At 41.1% G+C, this 24,240-nt stretch overlaps 2 protein-coding genes across 2 annotated transcripts; both read right to left on the bottom strand.

Annotated features, from left to right (window-relative positions):
* Window positions 1–4,733: 4,733 nt before the first annotated feature.
* On the bottom strand, window positions 4,734–8,021 carry LOC131257915 (MDIS1-interacting receptor like kinase 2-like). The gene is made up of 2 exons (XM_058258853.1): window positions 6,383–8,021; window positions 4,734–5,319 (listed from the first exon to the last, which is right to left on the bottom strand). The coding sequence occupies exons 1-2, from the start codon at window positions 7,848–7,850 to the stop codon at window positions 4,961–4,963; spliced, it is 1,827 nt and encodes a 608-aa protein (XP_058114836.1). The 5' UTR covers window positions 7,851–8,021; the 3' UTR covers window positions 4,734–4,960.
* Window positions 7,928–9,974, bottom strand: LOC131217310 (probable leucine-rich repeat receptor-like protein kinase At1g35710). The gene is made up of 4 exons (XM_058212222.1): window positions 9,308–9,974; window positions 8,756–8,950; window positions 8,447–8,611; window positions 7,928–8,007 (listed from the first exon to the last, which is right to left on the bottom strand). Exons 1-4 carry the CDS (start codon window positions 9,972–9,974, stop codon window positions 7,928–7,930), a joined length of 1,107 nt encoding a protein of 368 aa, XP_058068205.1.
* Window positions 9,975–24,240: the final 14,266 nt, after the last annotated feature.

Below are 24,240 nucleotides of genomic sequence, written 5' to 3'. Positions count from 1 at the left end.
GCTTCCTTTGGATGAAGCTGATATTTATATGCTCCCTTCAATCCTTCATCCGGATGTATTTGTCCTTATTAACAGGTTGGATGGCATGGATATACAACACACATATCAATGTGGACCCCACAGTCAGTCAGTCCCACCGTGACCGAATGTACGGTCTTGGAGTGGCCTAATTTTTGGAAGCGGATTGGCTGGTGTACCTCACACCAGCCATATCTATATTAACGTCAGCAGGTTTTGTGGGTTTGATTATGACGTATGTGTTATATCCAAACCGTCCATTCATTTGGCGATCTAGTCTTAAGGCTTGAGACGAAAAATAAGAAGATCTAACTATCAAGTCGACCACACTACAAAAACCAGTGGGGGATTTAACATCTACCATTGAAACCCTTTTTGGGGTCACAGAAGTTTTGGATCAATATGAAATTTGTTTTTTTCTCTCATTCAGGTATTTGTGACATTATGAACAGATTGGATGTAAAATAAACATTATGGTGGGCCCTACAAATTGTTTAATGGTGAAAATCATTATCTCCGCTGCTATTTATGGTGTGGTCCATATGATCTTTGGATATGATTCATCTTTTGGATAATGCTCTAATATGATCTCTAAAAGTAGATGAACGGTGTAGATATAATAAATACATCACTGTGGGGCCATTTAACATTGATCTCCTTTGAACCATTCGTACAACTCGGAGCTCAAGGAGCGTCAGTGCTCTTTGCACGACAAGTACCTACAGCAGCTATATAGCTGGTGTGAGGTACACCAGCCAATCCGCTTCCCTAATTTTTAGGGTGTCCACGCATCCCGATGGGACATATCTTCTAAATGGATTGGAAGGCATATGCAAAACAGGTTTGGACCCCATACAATCTGGAAGTTCGCATCACAACTGTTCTCTATGGTGTGGCCCACCTTTGTTTTGGATCAGTCTGAAGTCTTGTATAGACAGTGAACTTGAAGGGGTCCACCTCGAATGGATTGGATTTGGGCTGTACACACCATCTTATAGAATAAGCTTGTTCTATGAATTTTAAAAAAAAATGATGAAAGATGTGCGGTCGTAAGAATCTATGCTGATTCCAGGAAATTGAAAGAGCTACTAAAACCCAGCGGATCCGATGGGCCAAACCGAGAAATGTATGATGCAGCCATCAACGGTGATCCGATCATGGCGGCCCGCCTCGAGATCGTCTTTGGCAGCCTGAATATGCGGATGGTCATCCACAATGAATGAAATAATGAACGGCTGAAAATGCCGTCTGCTTGTTTTGTACGTTGTGGGCCATCCGATGAGGGCACCGCGATAAAAAGATGGCAGTAAAGAATATTAATTAGTAGAATCTCAATAAGGACGATTTCTTGAAACACAATAAAGAGAAATTCTTGTAAACATGAGTTAGAAACAAGTCTCATTTATTATATTCCAATCGCACGGTCCACGTGAAGCAACACCTCTTGAAACCACCTAGCTTAATTTTTACTTTGATCGAAAACTTTGATGGGCCATGAAAAATGAAAATAGTTTCCTTGATTTTTATTTCCCTTTGGTATGGCTTACCAGAATTTTAGATCAGGGTGAAAATTTATCCCTTGGGGTTTGATGGGATTCCCAGTCCAACTCAAGGCCCATGGACAGCCCGAGCTGGGAAAGGCTTTGAATTTAGCATGCCTCTCACCTGCCCATCAATTCTCACGAGAACTCATGAGAACTTTTTGAGAACTCATCTCTTGTGTTTTGAGTGCAAGATCTGAATTGTCCACGTGATGCAGCACCCCATGATATCCCTATGGTCCAACTTTTACTTTGATCTAATACTTGGGTCGGCCATAGAAAAAGAAAGGCAAATCAAGGGGCATTTTTTTTTTTTCCATTGTCTACCAAAGTTTTGGGTTAGGGAAAAAGTTCTGCAATGGAGTTTCATGGGGTGCTACAGCACATGGATATTTTAGATCTTGAACTCATATCACGGGAGATAGGTTTTAAAAATGTTTTCACGTGTTCTTGGTGAGAACTATTACCTAGGTGAGCATTCATATATATATATATATATGAGAAAAGGTACTATACGTTTGATCGTATTATACCTTCCATAAGGTTGAGTGCTGGCGGCACATTATTGGTCAGATGGTAAAGGTTTTAAACAGCGGGGAGATTATATAGGAAACCGAAGAAACACACGGCGTGGATTAGATACTAACAGAAACGTTATTGAAGTGACGTCACCAAGTTTTGTGGGCCCCACCATGATGTATGTTTTATATCCACACCTTCCATCCATCTGACGAGATCATTTTAGGGCAATATGCAAAGAATGAGTTAAATCCAAAGCTCCAGTGGACTTAACATAGAAAACAATGGGGCTGGTGAGGTCTACCATTGAAAGCTTCTAAAGGCCACGAAAGTTTTAGATCAAGCTGATATTTGTGTTTTCTCTTATTTCATGTCTGTTTTAACTTTTGAACAGGTTGGATTTCAAATAAACATTATGGTGGGCCTTGGGATAGTTTCAATGGTGGGAATCACTCTCCCCACTGTTTTCTGTGGTGGGTCCACTACAGATTTTTATCTGCCTCATTCTTTGACTCATGCCCTAAAATGATATTTCAAAATAGATAGACGGTGCGGATACAATACATACATCATAGTGGGGCTCACAAAACTTGGTGGCGTAGCTTAGTAGCTGACTCGCTACTCAACTGTGCGTAAATCTACTTCTAGATTAAAAGGGGAAGCAGATTGGCTAGTGTACCTTACCCTGTATTGACGTTAGCAAGTTTTTTTTGGTCTAATCATGAGGTATGTGATATATATATCCAAACTGTCCATCCATTTGGTGAGCTCATTTTAAGGCTTTGGACGAAAAATAAGACAAATCTAACTATCAATTGGAACACAATGCAAAAAGCAGTGTGAGATTGAACGTCTACCATTGAAACCCTTTTTGGGTCACAGAAGTTTTGGATCAGTATGAAATTTTTTTCCCTCTTCATTCAGGTCCTTTTGACCTTATGAATAGATTGGATAGAAAATAAACGTTATGGTAGGCCCTACAAATTTTTCAATGGTGAAAATCATTATCTCCGCTGCTATTTGTAGTGTGGTCCAGATGATCTTTGGATATGATTCATTTCTTGAATAATGCTCTAAAATGATCTCTAAAAATAGATAAACCGTGTAGATATAATAAATACATCAGTGTGTGTCATGTAACTTTGATCTCCTTTAAACCGTTCGTACAACTTGGAGCTGGAGGAGCGTCAGTGCTCGTCTCGCAGCTACATAACTGGTGTGTGGTACGTCAGCCAATCCCAATCTGCTTCCATTAGAATGCGGATTGCGTCCTACCACCTCCTGGACGGTAATCCGTCTAGGCAGGGCTCTGTGGGGCCCAACGTGATGTAAGTGTTTTATATCCATGCCGTTCAATGATTTTCTCCGATCATTTTAATATATGAACCAAAAAATGAGGCAGGTCCAAGGCTTAAGTGGACCACAAGGTGGGGATTGAATGTCCACCATTAAAAACTTCTTACGAGCTAGAGAAGTTTGGGATCAAGCTGATATTTGTGTTTTCACTTCATCCACGTCTACAGGACCTTATGAATAGGTCGGATGGAAAAAATTCAATAACAACTTATTTTTCCCTACATAACCAATACAATGCGCGTTAGGAGTTTGTAACAGTAGAAATTCAATAACAACTGTTTTTCCATAGTGTGGTCCATCTGAGACTCAGATATAACTTATTTTTGGTGTAAATCTCTTAAATTATATTTCAAAATGGATGGACGGCATGGATAGAAAATATACATCATGGTGGGGTCCACATAGCACCAGTTTTGTTTCTCTAGATTTCCTATAAAATCCACGCCGCGTTTATTCGGTTTCCTATAAAATCTCCCCGTTGTTTAAAACTTTTACCATCTGACCAATAATGTGCCGCCAGCACTCAACCTTATGGAAGGTATAATACGGTCGAGCGTATAGTACCTTTTTCACACACACACACACACACACACACACACACACACACACACATATATATGAGAAATGATACTATAAGGTCGAGCGCATAGAACCATAACACACGGTCGAGTCGTGTCTTAGCGTGAACCGTTGGATGATAAACATTCAAAATGCGTGGGAAGATGCGACAACCTCTCGGGGAAGCTTAATATGATAAGAAGTTAGTTAGGGCCCACCATCATGTTGTGAGAAATCCACACCATCCATCTGTTTTTTATTTCACGTTAGGGCATGAGACAAAAAGTGGGGTAGATCCGAAAATCACGTAGGCTTCATGATAGGAAATAGTGAGGAATGGATGTCTGCTGGTGAACATTGGTGGGGGTTATAGAAGTTTTGGATTGAGCTAATATTTTTGTATTTTCAGTTCATCCTAGTAAGAATGACCCTGTTAACAGTATAGATGGCATATAAGAATAATGGTAGACCTTAGGAAGGTTTCAACAGTAGGCATTTAACTACTCACATTTTCTTGTTGTGTGGCCCGGTTGAATTATAGATATACCTCATTATTTTTCCCACGTCCTAACATGATCAGAAAAATGAATAAAAGCAATCCACAACATATCAAATGGTTGATTGGACCTATTTTTCGAAAACAATCTCAACCATCCATATTAAAGGTATCACAGAAAAGGATTACAATCCCTAGTAGTTAACTTCTTGGGCATAAAAACCTTGGGTTAGAAGATAACCATCAAACAAGAAAACATCTTTATTCTTTCATCCTACTTTTATTACATTTTGGTTTTTATCACCAATTCTAGAAATATATATTCTACATAAACATCAAATCCACACACTGAACTGTGTACACATCAAAGAAAAACACCTCCGCGGTTGATTATTTTCATACAATAGACACACACAGCAATAATGTTCTTGCCACTACATGCCCACAACCTCACTGATTTTCATACACCCAATTATACCTTGAGATCCATCAGTTGACGAAATGTAAGTGCATGAAATGGCTCTAGAGAGAAAGAAGGCCCCCCAACAGATAGCTCCTGAGCCACATGGTGCATGGTTGGTCGAGAGTCAGGATCCGGCCGAATGCATGCAAGGGCCATGGACACTGCAAATATGACTTCATGTGCAACCTCCGCCGTTGGATTGGAGAGACGTTGGTCCAACATATCCTTTAGCAGTGGATCATCTCTATTTGGTGATGACAAGGAGGAGATGAGTTGCCCAGGATGCCTTCCAATCATCACTTCAAGTGCCACAACACCAAAGCTATAGACGTCGCATTTCTCAGTCACCCTCATTGTATATGCAAGCTCTACATGATAGAAGATTTTTCAATCATATTCTTTATTCTTTGCTAATCATCAATAGATAAAATCTTATCCATATATCAAACTAAACTGGGTAGCGTACTGAGTAAACTCTGTGGGGTCCACTGTTATTTATTTAATCTATCCACTCCGTTCATCCATTTTACAAGATAATTTTAGGCTTTGAACCCAAAACAGAAGCATATCAAAATCTCAAGTGGACCACACCACAGTAAACAGTGTGATTGAACCTCTACCATTGAAAATTTCTTGGAGGCCACAGAAGTTTTTTTATCAAGCTGATGTTTGTGTTTTCTCTTCATCCATGTCTTTGTGATATTATGAACAGGTTGGATGACAAATAAAAATCACTGTGGACCCTAGGAAGGTTTCAACAGTGGAAATCATTATTCCACATTGTTTCCTGTGGTATGGTCCACTTGAGCTTTGGATATACTTCAATTTTGTGCTTAACCTCTAAATTTAGCCGGAAAAATGGATGGACGGTGTAGATAAACCACATACATTCACAGTGGGCTCAACTAAGTTCACTCATAATGATAAAAGCATACTGAGTAACTCAATACGCAATCAGATTTCCATTTCCTATGCATCATTCTCCGATTTACTAGCATGGGCTAGAAGACATGAGCTTTTTCAATCATTTATTAACTACCCGTTGCTCATCCATCTAAACTTGGTATGCATGTAAATCAATCCTGACCATATGGAAACATGACCCATGTTGTAGATAGAGAAGATCCCAGAAATTAACGCTTATGGAAGGATTCTATCCAACCAATTGGTGGCCAATAAATGTACAGTTAAAAATGGTCAGTGCCAGAAATTTAATAGCTAATAAAATGTGGTGAAAGTTTCTTAAGATTTTCAAATATGAATTTTCTCATATTCCATTGCCTTAGAATATTGCCCAATTTGACAATAGTGTGGTAACTAATGCACAAATTTTATAGTAAATAATTTCAACAAAAAATAGAAAATATTAAGAAAAATAAAGGCTAATTTATGATAAAACTATTCAGTGTTGAGAATATATTAGTGACTAACCAGGAGCGATGTATCCATAAGTGCCTGCAAGCATAGTCCAATTGGACGAATCAGGTATCAGCAATCGTGCAGTGCCAAAATCAGAAATACTAGCCTCAAGTTCTGAATTCAGCAGAACGTTGTTGCTTGATAGGTCTCGATGGACAATTGGCAGGGTGCAATCATGGTGCATGTAAGATAAAGCATGGGCCACACCTTTAATAATATTCACCCTTAGAGTCCAGTCTAACTGTGCTGCTTCTTCATCATTGCTTAGGATACTTGCCAAGCTTCCCCTTTCCATGTACTCATAAACGAGAAACGAGCATCGAGTATGGTAGCAAAAGCCATAAAGCTTCACTATGTTGCGATGACGGATTTCGGTTAATGCTTGTATCTCATTTCTAAAACTTCTTTGATCACATTGATCCCCTCCTTCGAGCGAGTGAAGTTTCTTCACAGCTACTACCTGACCTACTAGTAGATTTGCTTTGTAAACTTTTCCATACCCTCCAATTCCAATGCAGTATTTCTCGTCAAAACCCTCTGTTGCCTTCACGATGTCTTCGAACACAGCAATCCCATCATAATTCCATATTGAAAATGAATTTCCGCTACTCCTCTCAAGAACCCCTTTCTTTATATTTCTTCTTCTTTGGCAATAAATGCAAGAAATGCCAATGATTACAAATAAAAGAAACAAGGCCACTGAGACCGGAAGAATAATGAGGATCACAGCTCTGCGACCTTTCATCGCATCACCATGACTGATTGAAGAGGCATTGCAAGGTTGCAAACCTTGCACTTCACCACATAAGTCTTTATTATTTATGAATGCCTCTGCAGGAGCCTTCTGAAAGCTTTTACTGTTGGGAAGAGGACCTTCCAAAGCATTGAATGAAAAATCAATGGATTGCAAGCTGAACATCCCTTCAAAAGAAGGTGGAATGGAGCCTGACAACATGTTGTGGGAGAGGTTTAACTTTTCCAGCCGAATTAATTTCATGAGTTGTGGTGATATCTGTCCATTGAGGGAGTTATGACTTAGATCTAGTAAACCTTGTAGGTATACTAGGTTACCGATCTGAAAAGGAATGCTTCCATTTAAAATATTTTCGCTCAATTTCAGATATTGGAGTTTGAAGCAATCACCTAATTGAGGTGGTATTGGACCACTTAGGTGATTCATTGACAAGTCAAGAACCTCCAAATTGGATAGTTTTCCAATCTCTTGGGGTATCTGACCAGAAAGCTGGTTTTCATTTAAAGTTAAGTTGAACAAAGAAGTCAGCCTCCCAAATTCCTTTGGAATCTCGCCTACCAGCTGGTTTGAAGAAAGACCAAGCACACTTAGCTGCGTCAACTGCCCTATCTCAGGAGGAATTCTACCGGTGATCATGTTCCCGGATAATTGTAGCTTTGTCAAATTTCGGCATTCTCCCCAATTTGGTGAGAGTTCACCAAACAACATGTTGTCGCTGACATCCATGAATATGAGATGCGGGTATACACCAAAGGCTTCCGATACGTTTGCAGCAAGTCGGTTTCCATTAAGTCGCACTCTTATTAAGCTAGTGCAATTTCTGATGCCTTTTGGGATCTCACCAGTGAAATGGTTGCCAACAGCATTGAAGACGTGAAGAGATCTGCCCTGGCATAACTGAGGTAAATAGCCTGTTAGAATGTTATCGGACAGATCAAGCCTGTTGAGATTCATTAAATTCCCAAATTGTGGAGGAATTGAACCAGAAATTTGATTTCGAAAGAGGGAGAGGAGTGTCAGCTTTGTCAAGTTCCCTAAAGTGGAAGGGATGGGACTAGTCAGATTGTTATGGTACAATGCTAACGTATTGAGACTCATTAAATTCCCTACTTCCGGAGGAATAGAACTAGAAATTTGATTTTGAAAGAGGGAGAGGAATGTCAGCTTTGTCAAGTTCCCTAAAGTAGAAGGGATAGAACCTGTTAGAATGTTATCGGACAGATCAAGAATGTTGAGATTCATTAAATTCCCAAATTGTGGAGGAATTGAACCAGAAATTTGATTGCTGTAGAGGGGCAACTCTGCAAGGTTTCTCAAATTACCCAAAGCAGGAGGGATGGGACCAGTCAGATTGTTATGGTACAATGCTAACGTATTGAGACTCATTAAATTCCCTAGTTCCGGAGGAATAGAACTAGAAATTTGATTTTGAAAGAGGGAGAGGTATGTCAGCTTTGTCAAGTTCCCTAAAGTAGAAGGGATAGAACCTGTTAGAATGTTATCGGACAGATCAAGAATGTTGAGATTCATTAAATTCCCAAATTGTGGAGGAATTGAACCAGAAATTTGATTTTGAAAGAGCTGGAGGGCTGTCAGCTTTGTCAAGTTCCCTAAAGTGGAAGGGATAGAACCTGTTAGAATGTTATCTGACAGAACAAGCCTGTTGAGATTCATTAAATTCCCAAATTGTGGAGGAATTGAACCAGAAAATTGATTGCTGTAGAGGAGCAAGTCTGTAAGGTTTCTCAAATTACCCAAAGCAGGAGGGATGGGACCAGTCAGATTGTTATGGTACAATGCTAACCTATTGAGACTCATTAAATTCCCTAGTTCCGGAGGAATAGAACTGGAAATTTGATTTTGAAAGAGGAAGAGTGTCAGCTTTGTCAAGTTCCCTAAAGTGGAAGGGATAGAACCTGTTAGAATGTTATAGGACAGATCAAGAATGTTGAGATTCATTAAATTCCCAAATTGTGGAGGAATTGAACCAGAAATTTGATTTTGAAAGAGCTGGAGGGCTGTCAGCTTTGTCAAGTTCCCTAAAGTGGAAGGGATAGATCCTGTTAGAATGTTATCAGACAGATCAAGTTGATCGAGATTCATTAAATTCCCAAATTGTGGAGGAATTGAACCAGAAATTTGATTGCTGTAGAGGAACAACAGTGTAAGGTTTCTCAAATTACCCAAAGCAGGAGGAATTGGACCGGTCAGATTGTTCTGGAACAATGACAACTCAACCAGATCTTTTAGATTCCCAATTTGTGGAGGAATGGAGCCAGAGATTCGATTTTGGTCCAGGTACAAGATGGAAAGATTTGACAAGTTCCCTAAAGTGGAAGGGATAGAAGCATCTAGGTGGTTAATGGACAAGTCTAGCTCATTCAAATTCACAAGATTCCCTATATCTAGGGGTATTGATCCACTTATACTATTTGCAGACAGATCAAGGGACATGAGTTTATAAAGAGCGCCTATATGAGCTGGGATGGTACCAGTGAGAGTGTTGCCACTGAGATTGAGATGAACGAGGTTTGGAAATGAGGGGAAGCTCAAGTTGTCGAGCTTACCCTGCAAGCCTGCACTCGGTAGGCTTATCTCTGTTACACTTCCAAGGCTGTTGCATGAGATCCCAGTCCATTTGCATGGAGATACGGTGTTGGTGCTGGCATTAGTAGCAGGAAGTGACCATGAGTGGAGAACTTGTGCTGGTGAGAGGCTGGCTTTCCATTTCAGGAGAGCCTCTGCTTCTGGCAGTCCTGCTGTTGCAGATGATATTGTTGCATTGGAAGAAGAAAGAAAGGGTACGAAAAAGAGGAGAAAAGCGAGGGAGAGAGATTTTTGTATGGCCATGGCTGTTGTTGCTTATGGTCTGTTACAAACTTACGATGGATATGGGTATTTATAGGAAAAGGTTGGTATAGATGGCTTCGATTGCGCTGCCCATCTTATTTTTACGACATCTTCATACAGTTTCAATTATACCAGTAAGGATGAACAGAAAACACAAATATCAGACTGATACAAAACTTCACTGACCCCAGGGAAGGTGTCAATGATAAGTGTTCAATCGTCACTTTTTCCTGTGGCATGGCCCACTTCAGTCTAGGGTCTGTCACATTTTTTGGTGATCTGGCCAAAGTATCACACGCACATCACGGTGGACCCCACAACTTTCTGCTAACACGTTCTCCATGTAACTGCAATAGTAGGAATGGGCTCCCTTCAACTCTGTTTTTACATGGCCCCACAGCTTTTCGTTTACATGGGACCCCTACACAATCCATAAAACACCTAAGAGCTGTGGGGCCCACCAGTTCTATATATAAAATCCACTCCATTCATGAGGTTCCATTCATGAGTCTTGGTTGTGAGGCCAAAATAAAAATAAAAATTCAGAGTAGTGATCCACAACTCAAGTGGCCACCCCTATGGAATAATGGAAGGGATGCCAACCATAAGTCTGTATCTTTCAAGTATGAAGACTACTGTCCTAGTATGGCTGGCACAGATAATGGAGTAACACAGACTTTACAACTGTCCTCGTAGAGCTTAAAGTCCCGTACATGTGATTCTCGTAACCCTGGGTTAGAGGCGATTCGCATCGACGATATTGCAAGGAGTGTGATTTAGGTGGGACTGGATGGCTTTGGACTTGACTTCTACCTTTAGAGTCAAATCTATTCTTGTGCAAGGAGCATCAAGATTCAGAATAGCGGGACCTGATTCTACTCTTCAAGTCAGGTCTTCCCTCCTTTGAAAGGGAAAGTCTTTATATATAAATAAATAAATAAATAAATATATATATATATACACACACGCCGAAAGGCTCACCTGCGAACTAGTTCGTGCGTACTACGTACCAACGTTTTTGAGAACCCATCATACGTGATGTGGATCTAAAATCTGAACCGCTCATGTGAAGAAGCACCTCGTGAAATCCCCTGGGACCAAGTTTTACTTTGATCTTAAGCTTTGATGGGCCATGAAAAATGAAAACAGTTTTCTCCCTTGCTTTTCATTTCTATTTGCTAAGGCCCACTAGAATTTTAGATCAGGGTGAAAATTTGTCACATGAGGTTTCATGAAATTCCGCATCACATGGACCGTTCAGATTAGACACGTATGACACGTGTGAAAAAGTGCACACGTGCGTAGGTGCGCAGGGGAGTAAGACACACACACTCTCTCTCTCTCTCTCTCTCTCTCTCTCTCTCTCTCTCTCTCTCTCTCTCTCTCTCTCTCTCTCTCTCTATATATATATATATATATATAATTTTCTGGCAGATTTCAAAGAGTTAGACCCATGACTGGATGGGTTTGGGCCTATATTCTACTGTGAGAGTCAAGTCTGCGACTTTTGAGTCACGTCCCCTTTTTTAGGGAGCTACTAACTAGATTCCAAGGGGACCGGATTGAGTCTTACCCCTGCCCAGAGGTAGGGCTTTGTGGGGTCCACCATGATGTAAGTGTTTTATCCATGCCGTTCATCATTTTTTTTCTGATAATTTTAATGTATGAGGCAAATAATAGACAGGTACAAGACTTAAGTGGACCACAAAGTGGGGATTCAATTTCCACCATTAAAAACTTCTTAGGAGCTGGAGAAGTTTCGTATCAAGCTTATATTTGTGTTTTCACTTCATCCACGTCTACATGACCTTATTAATAGGTTGGATGGTTAAAAAACATCACAGTGGCCCTTAGAAAGGTTTCAACGGTGGTTGATTTGGTGTGGTCCACTGGAGCTGTGGACCTGCCTATTTTTAGGATTATATCATAAACTAGTCTGGTAAAAGGGATTAACGGCGTGGATAAAACACTTACATCACTATGGGCCCCACAGAGCCCTGCCCGGACGGAGGGTAGGACACAATCCACGGGATGCGGAATTCATGCGAAAGCCTTTCACATGAAGTTCTTGCGCTGGGAACCCAGGTGGGGCCCACCGTGATGTTTGTATGGCATCCACCCTGTCCATCGGTTTTGTGAGCTCATTTGAAGCCATGAGAGTAAAATTGAGCAGGATCCATGACTCAAGTGGGCCGTACTAAAAGAAAAGGTAGTTAGGGAAATTCATACCGTTGAAACATCCGTGGGTTCTACAGTGATGTTTACATGCCATCCATACTGTTAATAACGTCATTCATACTGGGATGAACTGAAAAAAAAAAAATAGAATGATTCAAGACTTCTGTGGCCCATGAATATTTCAACCGTCGAAATTCAATCCTCACATTTTAGGCCCACTTGAGAATTAGGTACGGTTCATTTTTGTCCTCATGTCCTAAAAGGAACTAAAAAACAGATGGACGGAGAGGATTTCTCAAAATCATCACAGTGGCCCCACCTGGGTTCCCAGCCAGGAACTCCGCGTCCTTCTCCGCGTGGGTGAACAAGTGTTGCAGAAATGGCCCCAAAAGGTGTGCATCATGGGGGGACGTGGTTTGACTGGGTGACCCCATGGTGATGTGAACAAGTTTCCGTGTGAGAGTGAATAAGTATTGCAGACATGGACCCCACATGGTGTGTATCACAGGGATACTGTTTGGCTGGTGATCAGTTGATGATGCGAACAAGTTTCCTTGCACTTGCCCAACTTCTACCCACAGATGAATTAGGTAGGGGTCGGTTTGGCTGGTGACCCAAACACCAGCCAGCTAGCTAATGTCAAAAGTGCACATAGTCATAATCCACATCACACAGTGGGGCATAAAACACACGTGATGTTTATATGGCATCGAACTGTTCATACGGTTATTCCAACAGTGATGAACAGAAAACACAAATATTAGCTTCTTTTTCAGCAAAAAGAAATTTTATTCACAAGATAAGCAATACAGCTGAGACCCTAGTATTAGCTTGACCCAGGACTTCAGTGACCCTAAGGAGGTTTCAATGGTAGGCATTTAATCACCACTATTTCCTGTGGGTGGACCACTTGTGTCTTGGATCCGCCTCTTTTATGAGCTCTCATGTCCTAAGATGAGCTGGCCAAACTGCTGGACACGAAGCAATCTAAAGCTCCTCTCTACAGGTTGATCTCTTCCTCTCTCTATCTCTTTCTGTCGCTCTTTCAGATTTCAGGAATGCTAACTATTTGATGAAATGGCTCAACAAGATAAGATTTCATGTCTTTTTTTCTTTTTTTTTTTGAAGTGAAAATGAGAAATCTGGATTCGTGAATCTGGTGTCTCATTATCTAAGGTAGAACGAATCAAACTCTGTTGATTTCTCCAGATCTTGCAATTTCATCACTTGATTTTTCTTTCTGCCTTGTTATATGGTAATGGAGAAGCGCAACAAATTGAATGAAGTAAGACCCAGCTACTCGGACATATGAAGTCATCGTTCATTATGATAGCTTGGCACCGACTTGTGAAGGTGATCTCCTGGTTTCATGTATTTAATTGAAATGTACGCTAGTGGAAACAAAATCTGGTGAGTAGAAATGCAATTTTTAATATATATATATTCTTCATTTGAGGACTTCATACAAATTTGCAATTGGCAGTGGGCCCAATTTTGGATGCCATGGACAGTTGGGTTACTTAAAAGGGAGCTGAAAACTGGAATAGAAAAGATGAAAGGAAATTAAGCTAATTCAGGCTAATTCAACGGTCTGTACATACCATGGGAAAGAGCTGAGAGAATTAGTCTCATTATTATAATACTTACGTGGTGTCCACTTTTGTCTCTATAGACCATCCAATCCACTCATCTGACCATGGAGTCTAAACAGTGTGAATTTGAAGTTTTCAGAATGATTTTACCCCTTTACTTATGGTGAAAAACCCTTCCCTATGGTGCAGCTGATGTAAGTCTTGGATTACACGTGAATCTACAGGACTCATGGTCTGTGATGGCCCAACTGATGGATGGGGTGGATATGATGCATGATTGTCCCACATAGTTATTAGTTAGCTAGCGCAAGTCATCCCTTCCATGTGTCCATGCAATTCAGGCCATTGTTGTCCCGATTTCTATATATCTTCCTTCCTTTCTCTCTCTCTCTGCATCATTTGCATCGCATTTCCTAGCCTACTTAATAGTTTCAGGCTAGAAAGGAAGAACAACACAATATGCGTGACCTGAGGCTGAGTACTGGTCATCTATCCGTCCTACGGCTTGACAAAGTCAAAGACCATTGCTGTCTCTAATTTAATGGCCTCCTTATCGTGGGCTAGGCAAAATAAAACCTTGTAATAGACTAGGCTTGAAAAGTCCAAACAAATTAGCTTGTAATCAGAATCAAACCCATAAATTCATGGCCCCACTCACCCAACAAAAAAGACACTCGACTCTAAAAGTCGCTGGCATTAATTGTCAGAACTATCCGATCAGTGGATGAGAAAACAGGAGAGGTGCGTGATGATTCTAAGATTCAATCACTGATTTGGACTGAAGAGAGGAGATGGAGACAGAAGAATGAGAGGTGAAGCTAGTATGTTGTACGTTTGCCAAACATAGTAGTAACTAAAATAAGTTACTTGTGCAATAAATAGTTTATATTAACCAACTTATTGTCCAAACGCTCCGTTATTAACATAATGCGTTATGCTATAATGCATCATTTTTATAATTTATAATTAACGTCATAGTGAGCTATCCAAACGAGCCCCAGAAGACTTGAGATATTGGGAGGTCCAGTTAAGTCTCCTTCGGAGGTGTACCCAACATGAGGGAAAAACAAAAGTTGTCTTTGCCTCTTTCCATCAAAGCTCATCTTATTGCCATTTCATGACTTCACCCGTATCTGTTTTAGTTACCTCACACATGGAAACAAGTGATACTCATGTGAGACTGTAGCTACTCCTGAGGTTGTCCTAACAATACGTGGTTTCCATGTCTTTAAAACATAGCCTATCGATCATCAGGTGGGTTATACTGTTGAAATGAAATATTGAATGGTTATTAGAAAAAGTCTAATGGTTCAAATCATGTGTTCCCCCATGATGATAATATATTTTCATAATTTTATATGCATGGAACTCACACAGTGATGATCTTGTGGTAAGTGGATCTGATTTTACACGTGACCCACTTCTATGTATGAATTGGGGGAGGTTTCAAACCTCAGTTGAGCAGGTGCAACCTGCATTTCTCATTTTACTTGGGGGTTTTGGGTAAGGGATCCTGCAAAAATGAGATTGAGGACTGGGGCATTGCCATCCAAGGGACTAAAATCCTGTGCAACACCTGTTGTAACTAGGTAGAGCATGCAACTATCATGCTCAGTAAGTCCACGGTGACATGTTTGTGACCTTGATTCACGTTCATCAATCATGCCTCTTCGTGTTATGAACTAAGGCAAACAATTATGCCAATCCAAAACTCAGGTGGCTAGGTTGCAGGGAACAATAGAATACGATCGGACAACACGATTGTTTATGCATGGTCCATAAAATGTCCAGTTTGGCTTGAGGACTTGGCTGGGTGGACTTGATCCGCTGGGTCGCATCTGATTAAGTTCAGCAGTTGTCTGCACAGAAAATATTGGTGACTTGGCCTGACCAGCCAATTCACTACCAAGTCCTCTGAGTTGCAACTTTGATTCAAAATCAAGCAAATCAGCTGGAGTTGTGCCTTAAAACCGTGATTACAGTACCTGGCTTCAGGCCTATGTTCTAGAAATCCCACAGATATAGAAAATTCTGTTTATCACTTTTCTTTAATTAGATGCAGTAGATGTCAATTATCTTTCTTTCTGCCAAAGATTACCCAATTGATGAGTTGACACTAGATGTCCCCCACAGCTTTTTGCTTACACGGGCTCCATATTACAGCTGTTGTAGGTAGGGACTCTCTACAATACCAGTTTTACAGGGTCCTACAAAGCTTTGGTTTAGATGGGATGACTCCAAGTCCGGTTTTACATGGTCCCATAGCTTCCGGTTACGTGGGATCCTCAAGACCAGTTCTACACAATGCATTAAACACCCAAGAGCAGTGGGTCCCACCAGTTTTATATGTAAAATCCACTCCACTTATCAAGTTCTATCCCTGAGTCTAGGCTGTGAGGCAAAAGAAATCAAGCAAATCCACAACTCAGGCTGGCCACCCATTAGGAATAGTGGTTTGGATGCCATCCATAGGTTTGTGTGGTGCAACCATGGTGTGTATCATCCGTAGGACCCATTGCTCAAGTGTTACTAACAAGGATAAAGTGAATGTACAAAAATCAGCCTGATAAAAACTCAAGTGGCCCATTTTGTTATTGGGTGCTGTGAGATTTCTGGGAGTGGCCATGGCTCTGATGGATGGGTTTGGGCCCTGATTCTAGTTTTCAAGATTCCTAGTGGAACCCGAACTGGATAGGTTTAAGCCTTAATTCTACTTTTTGAGTCAAGTCTTTGTCACTTTTAGTTGGGTACTAACAGATTTTGAAAGTTTTGGGCCCGAGACTGGATGGGTTTGGGCCAGATTCTACTTTAAGAGTCCTCCTACTATTGAGTCACGTCCCCACCTTTTTAGGGAGCTACTAGATTCCAAGGGCCTGTTTGGATGCACCCTCCCAAGGGGTGTTTGAGCCCTAAGAGCAGTTTTGTTCTAAACAGCAATTGATGATGCGACTCTGCAAAATCTCCTTCTTCTGCTTGACAAAATAGACACTATAAAACATACTGGCAAAAAAAAAAAAAAAACTAGTTTGTGGAAATGTATGAAAATGGACCTCAAAATCATCAAAGAAGTAGGCTGTCAAGTGCCAACTCATTGGAAAAAGCAGGTTTGGACCATCTTTTCCAAAACTCCCTGTCGTGGAAGTGCATCCAAATGGGCCCTAAATCACTAGAGAAGAATCTGTTTTATGCATTCCTGTATCATTTTTTTAAAAAAGTGATGCAGTCAAGTATTGTAAAACCCAGACAGTACTGATTATGAGATCCAACCCCTGCAATAGTTGCACCAAGACCAACTTGACCAGATCACCCAAAAATACAATCCAGCTCATCCAACCATCAGGTAGGCCATCTTATAAAACTATAATACAACCAAAAAAAAAGAAGAAAAAACATCCAATCGACAGTCGGTCCCACACGGTAAGATGAGAAACTTTCAGTAGGTGAAAACGTTTTCCATGGGTGATGATGTGAACAAGCTTTGGTCCACGGGAATAACTTCTGCATACAGTGTTGCAGAGATGGCCCCCATATGGTGTGTATCATGGAGATGCGGCTTGGTTAATAACCCGATCACCAACCAGCTAGCTGGTATCAAAGATCCATGGACCTTACCATAATTTATGTGTTTTATCTAGGCAGTCCATCAATTTTACCAGCTTACTTTAGGGCATGAGCCTAAAAATGAAGCATATCCAAACCTGAAGTGGGCCGCACCACAGGAAGTAATGGGGATTGAATGCATCCAAAACTCTAATGCGCCACAAAACAGTGGGGATGGAAACACTCACCATTGACACTTCCTTGGGCCCACCATGATATTTATATGACATCCAAACTGTTCATACAGTTTCAATTATACCCGTGAGGATGAACAGATGATACAAAACTTCAGTGACCCTATGGAAGGTTTCAATGATAAGTGTTCAATCATCATTTTTTCCCGTGGCATGGCCCACTTCAGTCTAGGGTCTGTCACATTTTTGAGTGAGCTGGCCAAAGTATCACACACACATCACAGTGGACCCCACAACTTTTTGCTTACACGGGCTCCATGTAACTGCAATTGTAGGAATGGGCTCCCTACAACTCTGGTTTTTACTTGGCCCCACAGCTTTTCGTTTACATGGGTCCCCAGCAACAATTCTATACAATCCATAAAAAACCTAAGAGCTGTGAGGCCCACCAGTTCTATATATAAAATCCACTCCATTCATGAGGTTCCATCCATGAGTCTTGGTTGTGAGGACCAAAATAATAATTAAAAAAAAATAAATCCGAGTAGTGATCCACAAGTCAAGTGGCCACCCCTATGGAATAATGGAAGGAATGCCAACCATAAGTCTGTATCTTTCAAGTATGAAGACCACTGTCTTAGGCTTTAAGGCTGCATTTGGATCATAAGTCATATGGACCATCTACAGTTTCTAACATTATTTTAACGATTTGGATTATGACTATGTGCACTTGCACAGAGGATTAACATCTAATAGAGCATTCTCATTTTCTAATCTGTGTGATCATGTCAGGACTATTTCCTATTGTGTGACCCATTTGAGTTTGGGATCGTAATTGGGCTCATCTCCAAAGGTGATCTGGTGAAATTGATGTTCGTGTTTTATCCATTGCGCTTGTCCATTTTTTGGACGTCATTTAAAAAATAAGGCATATTCAAATCTCAATAGCTCACTTGCTGAATCTTCTGGATTTTTAATATTACCTCCTAGCATGGGCTGGCACAGAGAAATGAGTGGAGTAACACAGACGTTACAACTGCCCTCATAGAGCTTGAAGTCACATACATGTGATTCTCGTAATGCATCAAGGATATTCCAAGGAGTGTGATTTGCATGGGACTGGGTGGTTTTGGACTTGACTACTACCTTTAGAGTCAAATCTATTCTTTTGCAAGGAGCATCAAGATTCAGAACAGTGGGACCTGATTCTACTTTTCAAGTCAGGTCTTCCCTCCTTTTAAAGGGAAAGTCTTTTGTTTTTTTTTTGGTGCCAGCAGATTTCAAAGAGTTAGACCCATGACTGGATGGGTTTGGGCCCAGATTCTACTATAAGAGTCAAGTCCGCCTTGACTTTTGGGGGACGCGGATTGCGTCCTACTCCCGCCCGGATGGTAGGGCTTTGTGGGGCCCACCATGATGTAAGTGTTTTATCCATGCCTTTCATCATTTTTCTCAGATCATTTTAATAAATGAAACAAATAATTAGACAGGTACAGGGCTTAAGTGGACCACAAAGTGGGGATTCAACTTCCACCATTAAAAACTTCTTGGGAGCTAGAGAAGTTTTGGATCAAGCTTATATTTGTATTTTCACTTCATCCATGTCTACCTGACCTTATTAATAGGTTGGATGGTTAAAAAAATCACAGTGGCCCTTAGAAAGTTTTCAACGGTGGTTGTCACTGTCACTGCAGCTTCCTTTGGTGTGGTCCAATGGAGGTGTGGACCTGCCTCATCTTTAGAATTATTTTGTAAAATAGTCTGATAAAAGGGATTAACGGCGTGGATAAAACACTTACATCACTGTGGGCCCCACAGAGCCCTGCCCAGACGGAGGGTAGGACGCAATCCGCGGAGAAGGACGCGGATTTCCTGGGAAAGCCTTTTGCATGAAGTTCCTGCTCGGGAACCCAGGTGGGGCCCACCGTGATGTTTGTATGGCATCCATCCTGTCCATCGGTTTTATGAGCTCATTTTAGGCCATGAGAGTAAAATTAAGTAGGATCCATGACTCAAGTGGGCTGTACTGAAGGAAAAGGTGGTTAGGGAAATTCATAACGTTGAAAACTTCACTGGGTTCTACAGTGATGCTTACATGCCATCCATACCGTTAATTACGTCAGTCATACTGGGATGAACTGAAAAAAAGTATATATATTAGAATGATTCAAGACTTCTGTGGCTCACGAATATTTCAACTGTCGAAATTCAATTCTCACATTTTTGGCCCACTTGAGAATTAGGTACGGTTCATTTTTGTCCTCATGTCCTAAAATGAATTCATAAAACGGATGGATGAGTAGCTTTCTGTAGGTGAAAACGTTTTCCATTACCCCGTGGATATGAATAACTTCTCCGCGTGGATGAGCAAGTGTTGCAGGAACGGCCCTCAGACGGTGTGTATCACGGGGGACATGGTTTGACTGGGTGACCTCACGGTGATGTGATCAAGTTTCCAGACACGTGAATAACTTTTATGTGAGAGTGAATACCGCTTGACAAAGTGGATGTCCCCCACAGCTTTTTGCTTACACGGGCTCCATATTACAGCTGTTGTAGGTAGGGACTCTCTACAATACCAGTTTTACAGGGTCCTACAAAGCTTTGGTTTAGATAGGATGACTCCAAGTCCGGTTTTACATGGTCCCATAGCTTCCGGTTACGTGGGATCCTCAAGACCAGTTCTACACAATGCATTAAACACCCAAGAGCAGTGGGTCCCACCAGTTTTATATGTAAAATCCACTCCATTTATCAGGTTCTATCCCTGAGTCTAGGCTGTGAGGCAAAAGAAATCAAGCAAATCCACAACTCAGGCTGGCCACCCATTAGGAATAATGGTTTGGATGCCAACCATAGGTTTGTGTGGTGCAACCATGGTGTGTATCATCCGTCGGACCCATTGCTCAAGTGTTACTAACAAGGATAAAGTGAATGTACAAAAATCAGCCTGATAAAAACTCAAGTGGCCCATTTTGTTATTGGGTGCTGTGAGATTTCTGGGAGTGGCCATGGCTCTGATGGATGGGTTTGGGCCCTGATTCTACTTTTCAAGATTCCTAGTGGAAACCCGGACTGGATAGGTTTAAGCCTTAATTCTACTTTTTGAGTCAAGTCTTTGTCTCTTTTAGTTGAGTGCCAACAGATTTTGAAAGTTTTGGGCCCGAGACTGGATGGGTTTGGGCCAGATTCTACTTTAAGAGTCCTCCTACTATTGAGTCACGTCCCCACCTTTTTAGGGAGCTACTAGATTCCAAGGGCCTGTTTGGATGCACCCTCCCAAGGGGTGTTTGAGCCCTAAGAGCAGTTTTGTTCTAAAGAGCAATTGATGATGTGACTTTGCAAAATCCCCTTCTTCTGCTTGACAAAATAGACACTAGAAAACATACCGGCAAAAAAAAAAAAAAAAAAAACTAATTTGTGGAAATGTATGATAATGGACCTCAAAATCATCAAAGAAGTAGGCTGCCACGTGCCAACTCATTGGAAAAAGGAGGTTTGGACCACCTTTTCCAAAACCCCCTATCATGGAAGTGCATCCAAACGGGCCCTAAATCACCAGAGAAGAATCTGTTTTATGCATTCCTGTATCATTTTATTTATCATTTTATTTTATTTTTGAAGTGATGCAGTCAAGTATTGTAAAGCCCAGACATTGATTATGAGATCCAACCCCTGCAATAGTTGCACCACGACCAACTTGACCAGATCACCCAAAAATCCAATCCAGCTCATACAACCATCAGGAAGGCCATCTTCTAAAACTATAATACACCACAAAAAAAAAAAAAAGGCAAAAAAAAAACTAATTTGTGGAAATGTATGAAAATGGACCTCAAAATCATCAAAGAAGTAGGCTGTCAAGTGCCAACTCATTGGAAAAAGCAGGTTTGGACCATCTTTTCCAAAACCCCCTATCGTGGAAGTGCATCCAAATGGGCCCTAAATCGATGCAGTCCTGTATCATTGTTTTTTTAAAGTGATGCGGTCAAGTATTGTAAAGCCCAGACAGTACTGATTATGAGATCCAACCCCTGCAATAGTTGCACCACGACCAACTTGACCAGATCACCCAAAAATCCAATCCAGCTCATCCAACCATCAGGTAGGCCATCTTATAAAACTATAATACACCCAAAAAAAAAACAAAAAAACCACATCCAATCGCAGTCGGTCCCACATGGTAAGATGAGAAACTTTCAGTAGGTGAAAACGTTTTCCATCTTTTCCAAAACCCCCTATCGTGGAAGTGCATCCAAATGGGCCCTAAATCGATGCAGTCCTGTATCATTGTTTTTTTAAAGTGATGCGGTCAAGTATTGTAAAGCCCAGACAGTACTGATTATGAGATCCAACCCCTGCAATAGTTGCACCACGACCAACTTGACCAGATCACCCAAAAATCCAATCCAGCTCATCCAACCATCAAGTATGCCATCTTATAAAACTATAATACACCAAATAAAAATAAATAAATAAATAAATAAAAAACCATCCAATCGCAGTCGGTCCCACACAGTAAGATGAGAAACTTTCAGTAGTTTTCCATGGGCGATGATGTGAACAAGCTTCGTCCATGTGAATATAACTTCTGCATACAGTGTTGCAGAGATGGCCCCCATATGGTGTGTATCATGGAGATGCGGCTTGGTTAGTGACACAATCACCAGTCAGCTAGCTGGTGTCAAAGCTCCATGGACCCTACCATAATTTATGTGTTTTATCTAGGTAGTCCATCAATTTTGCCAGCTTATTTTAAGGCATGAGCCTAAAAATGAAGTAGGCCACACCATAGGAAACAGTGGGGATTGAATGCATCCAAAACTCTAATGCGCCACAAAACAGTGGAGATGGAAAAACTCACCATTGACACTTCCTTGGGCCCACCATGATATTTATATGAGATCCAAACTGTTCATACAGTTTCAATTATACCCATAAGGATGACCAGAAAACACAAATATTAGACTGAGACAAAAATTTAGTGACCCTCGTGAAGGTGTCAATGATAAGTGTTCAATCGTCACTTTTTCCTGTGGCATGGCCCACTTCAGTCTAGGGTCTGTCACATTTTTTGGTGATCTGGCCAAAGTATCACACGCACATCACGGTGGACCCCACAGCTTTTTGCTTACACGGGCTCTATGTAACTGCAATTGTAGGAATGGGCTCCCTACAACTCTGTTTTTACATGGCCCCACAACTTTTCGTTTACATGGGACCCTCAGCACCGGTTCTACACAATCCATAAAACACCTAAGAGCTGTGGGGCCCACCAGTTCTATATATAAAATCCACTCCATTCATGAGGTTCCATCCTGAGTCTTGGTTGTGGGGCCAAAATAAAAATAAAAAATCAGAGTAGTGATCCACAACTCAAGTGGCCACCCCTTCGGAATAATGGAAGGGATGCCAGCCAGTAAGCCTGTATCTTTCAAGTATGAAGACTACTGTCCTAGTATGGCTGGCACAGATAATGGAGTAACACAGACTTTACAACTGTCCTCGTAGAGCTTAAAGTCCCGTACATGTGATTCTCGTAACCCTGGGTTAGAGGCGATTCGCATCGACGATATTGCAAGGAGTGTGATTTAGGTGGGACTGGATGGCTTTGGACTTGACTTCTACCTTTAGAGTCAAATCTATTCTTGTGCAAGGAGCATCAAGATTCAGAATAGCGGGACCTGATTCTACTCTTCAAGTCAGGTCTTCCCTCCTTTGAAAGGGAAAGTCTTTCTTCTTCTTTTTTTTTCTGGTGCCAGTTGATTCCAAAGAGTTGGACCCATGACTGGATGGGTTTGGGCCCAGATTCTACCATAAGAGTCGAGTCTGCCCTGACTTGCTACCCTCGCCCGGACGGTAATACGTCCGGCCAGGGCTCTGTAGGGCCATGGTGATGTAAGAGTTTTATCCACGCTGTTCATCACATTTCTCAGGTCATTTTTAAGTATGATCCTAAAAATTAGGCAAGTCCACCGCTCGAGTGGACCACGCCAAAGGAATCTGCAGTTATAATGACAATAACCGTTGAAACCTTTCTAAGGGCCAGTGATGTTTTTTTAACCATCCAACCTATTAATAAGGTCATTTAAACGTGGATGAAGTGAAAAAACAAATATCAGCTTGATCCGAGACTTCTCCAACTCCCAAGAAGTTTTTAATAGCGGACGTTCAATCCCCACTTTGTGGTCCACTTAATCCTTGGACCTGCCTCATTCTTCTGTTAATACCTTAAAATTATCTGAAAAAAATGATTAACGGCGTGAATAAAACACTTCCACACGTGATTACCTCATGTAGGTGACGCAGGGGAGGACGTGAGGTCGAGCACCGTCTTCCTCAAGAGGATAACTATTCCGAATCCACGGAACTTCTCTGGACTCCTCACAGAGACTTCTCGAATCCACGAGGAAAGAAAGCAGAAAATAGAAATAAATTCTAATAAAATCGAAATTGATTGATGAATGAATAAAAACGAGTTCACAACCCTTTAAATAAGGGTACCAAGCAATGGGAAAGAAATTAGAATCAAACTACAACTCAAACTCCTAGAATCCGCGACTTACTATAAATAGTAAACTTACTATTTATAGACGGTCGTGATGTCTACTAGTACGCAAGGTTTTCGGCCAAAAATAGTAAGTGTCCTATTTGGCTTCACCAAACCGTTCTCCTAATTATTCTAAGCTCTTTCCATGTTGGGCGCAACTCCTAAAGCCCGACGGATGAAGAGTTATAATCAAACTAAAACTTACTATTTAT

Source organism: Magnolia sinica, chromosome 10 (assembly GCF_029962835.1).
Source record: "Magnolia sinica isolate HGM2019 chromosome 10, MsV1, whole genome shotgun sequence".
Lineage (NCBI taxonomy): Eukaryota > Viridiplantae > Streptophyta > Magnoliopsida > Magnoliales > Magnoliaceae > Magnolia > Magnolia sinica.
The sequence above is the reverse complement of the archived record's forward strand: the minus strand, read 5'-3'. Positions and strand labels throughout refer to the sequence as shown.

Bases quoted from the DNA above. Each gene is read 5' to 3' on its own strand.
- LOC131217310 (XM_058212222.1), bottom strand. From the start codon at position 9,974: ATGGCCATACAAAAATCTCTCTCCCTCGCTTTTCTCCTCTTTTTCGTA. The intron at 8,951-9,307 runs GTAATTTGAGAA...CTCCGGAACTAG, and splicing joins TCCAATTCCTCCTGCTTTGG to GGAATTTAATGAGTCTCAAT. The intron at 8,612-8,755 runs GTTCTATCCCTT...ACATTCTAACAG, and splicing joins GTCAGATAACATTCTAACAG to GTTCTATCCCTTCTACTTTA.
- LOC131257915 (XM_058258853.1), bottom strand. From the start codon at position 7,850: ATGGATGTCAGCGACAACATGTTGTTTGGTGAACTCTCACCAAATTGG. The intron at 5,320-6,382 runs GTTAGTCACTAA...TCTATCATGTAG, and splicing joins TTATGGATACATCGCTCCTG to AGCTTGCATATACAATGAGG.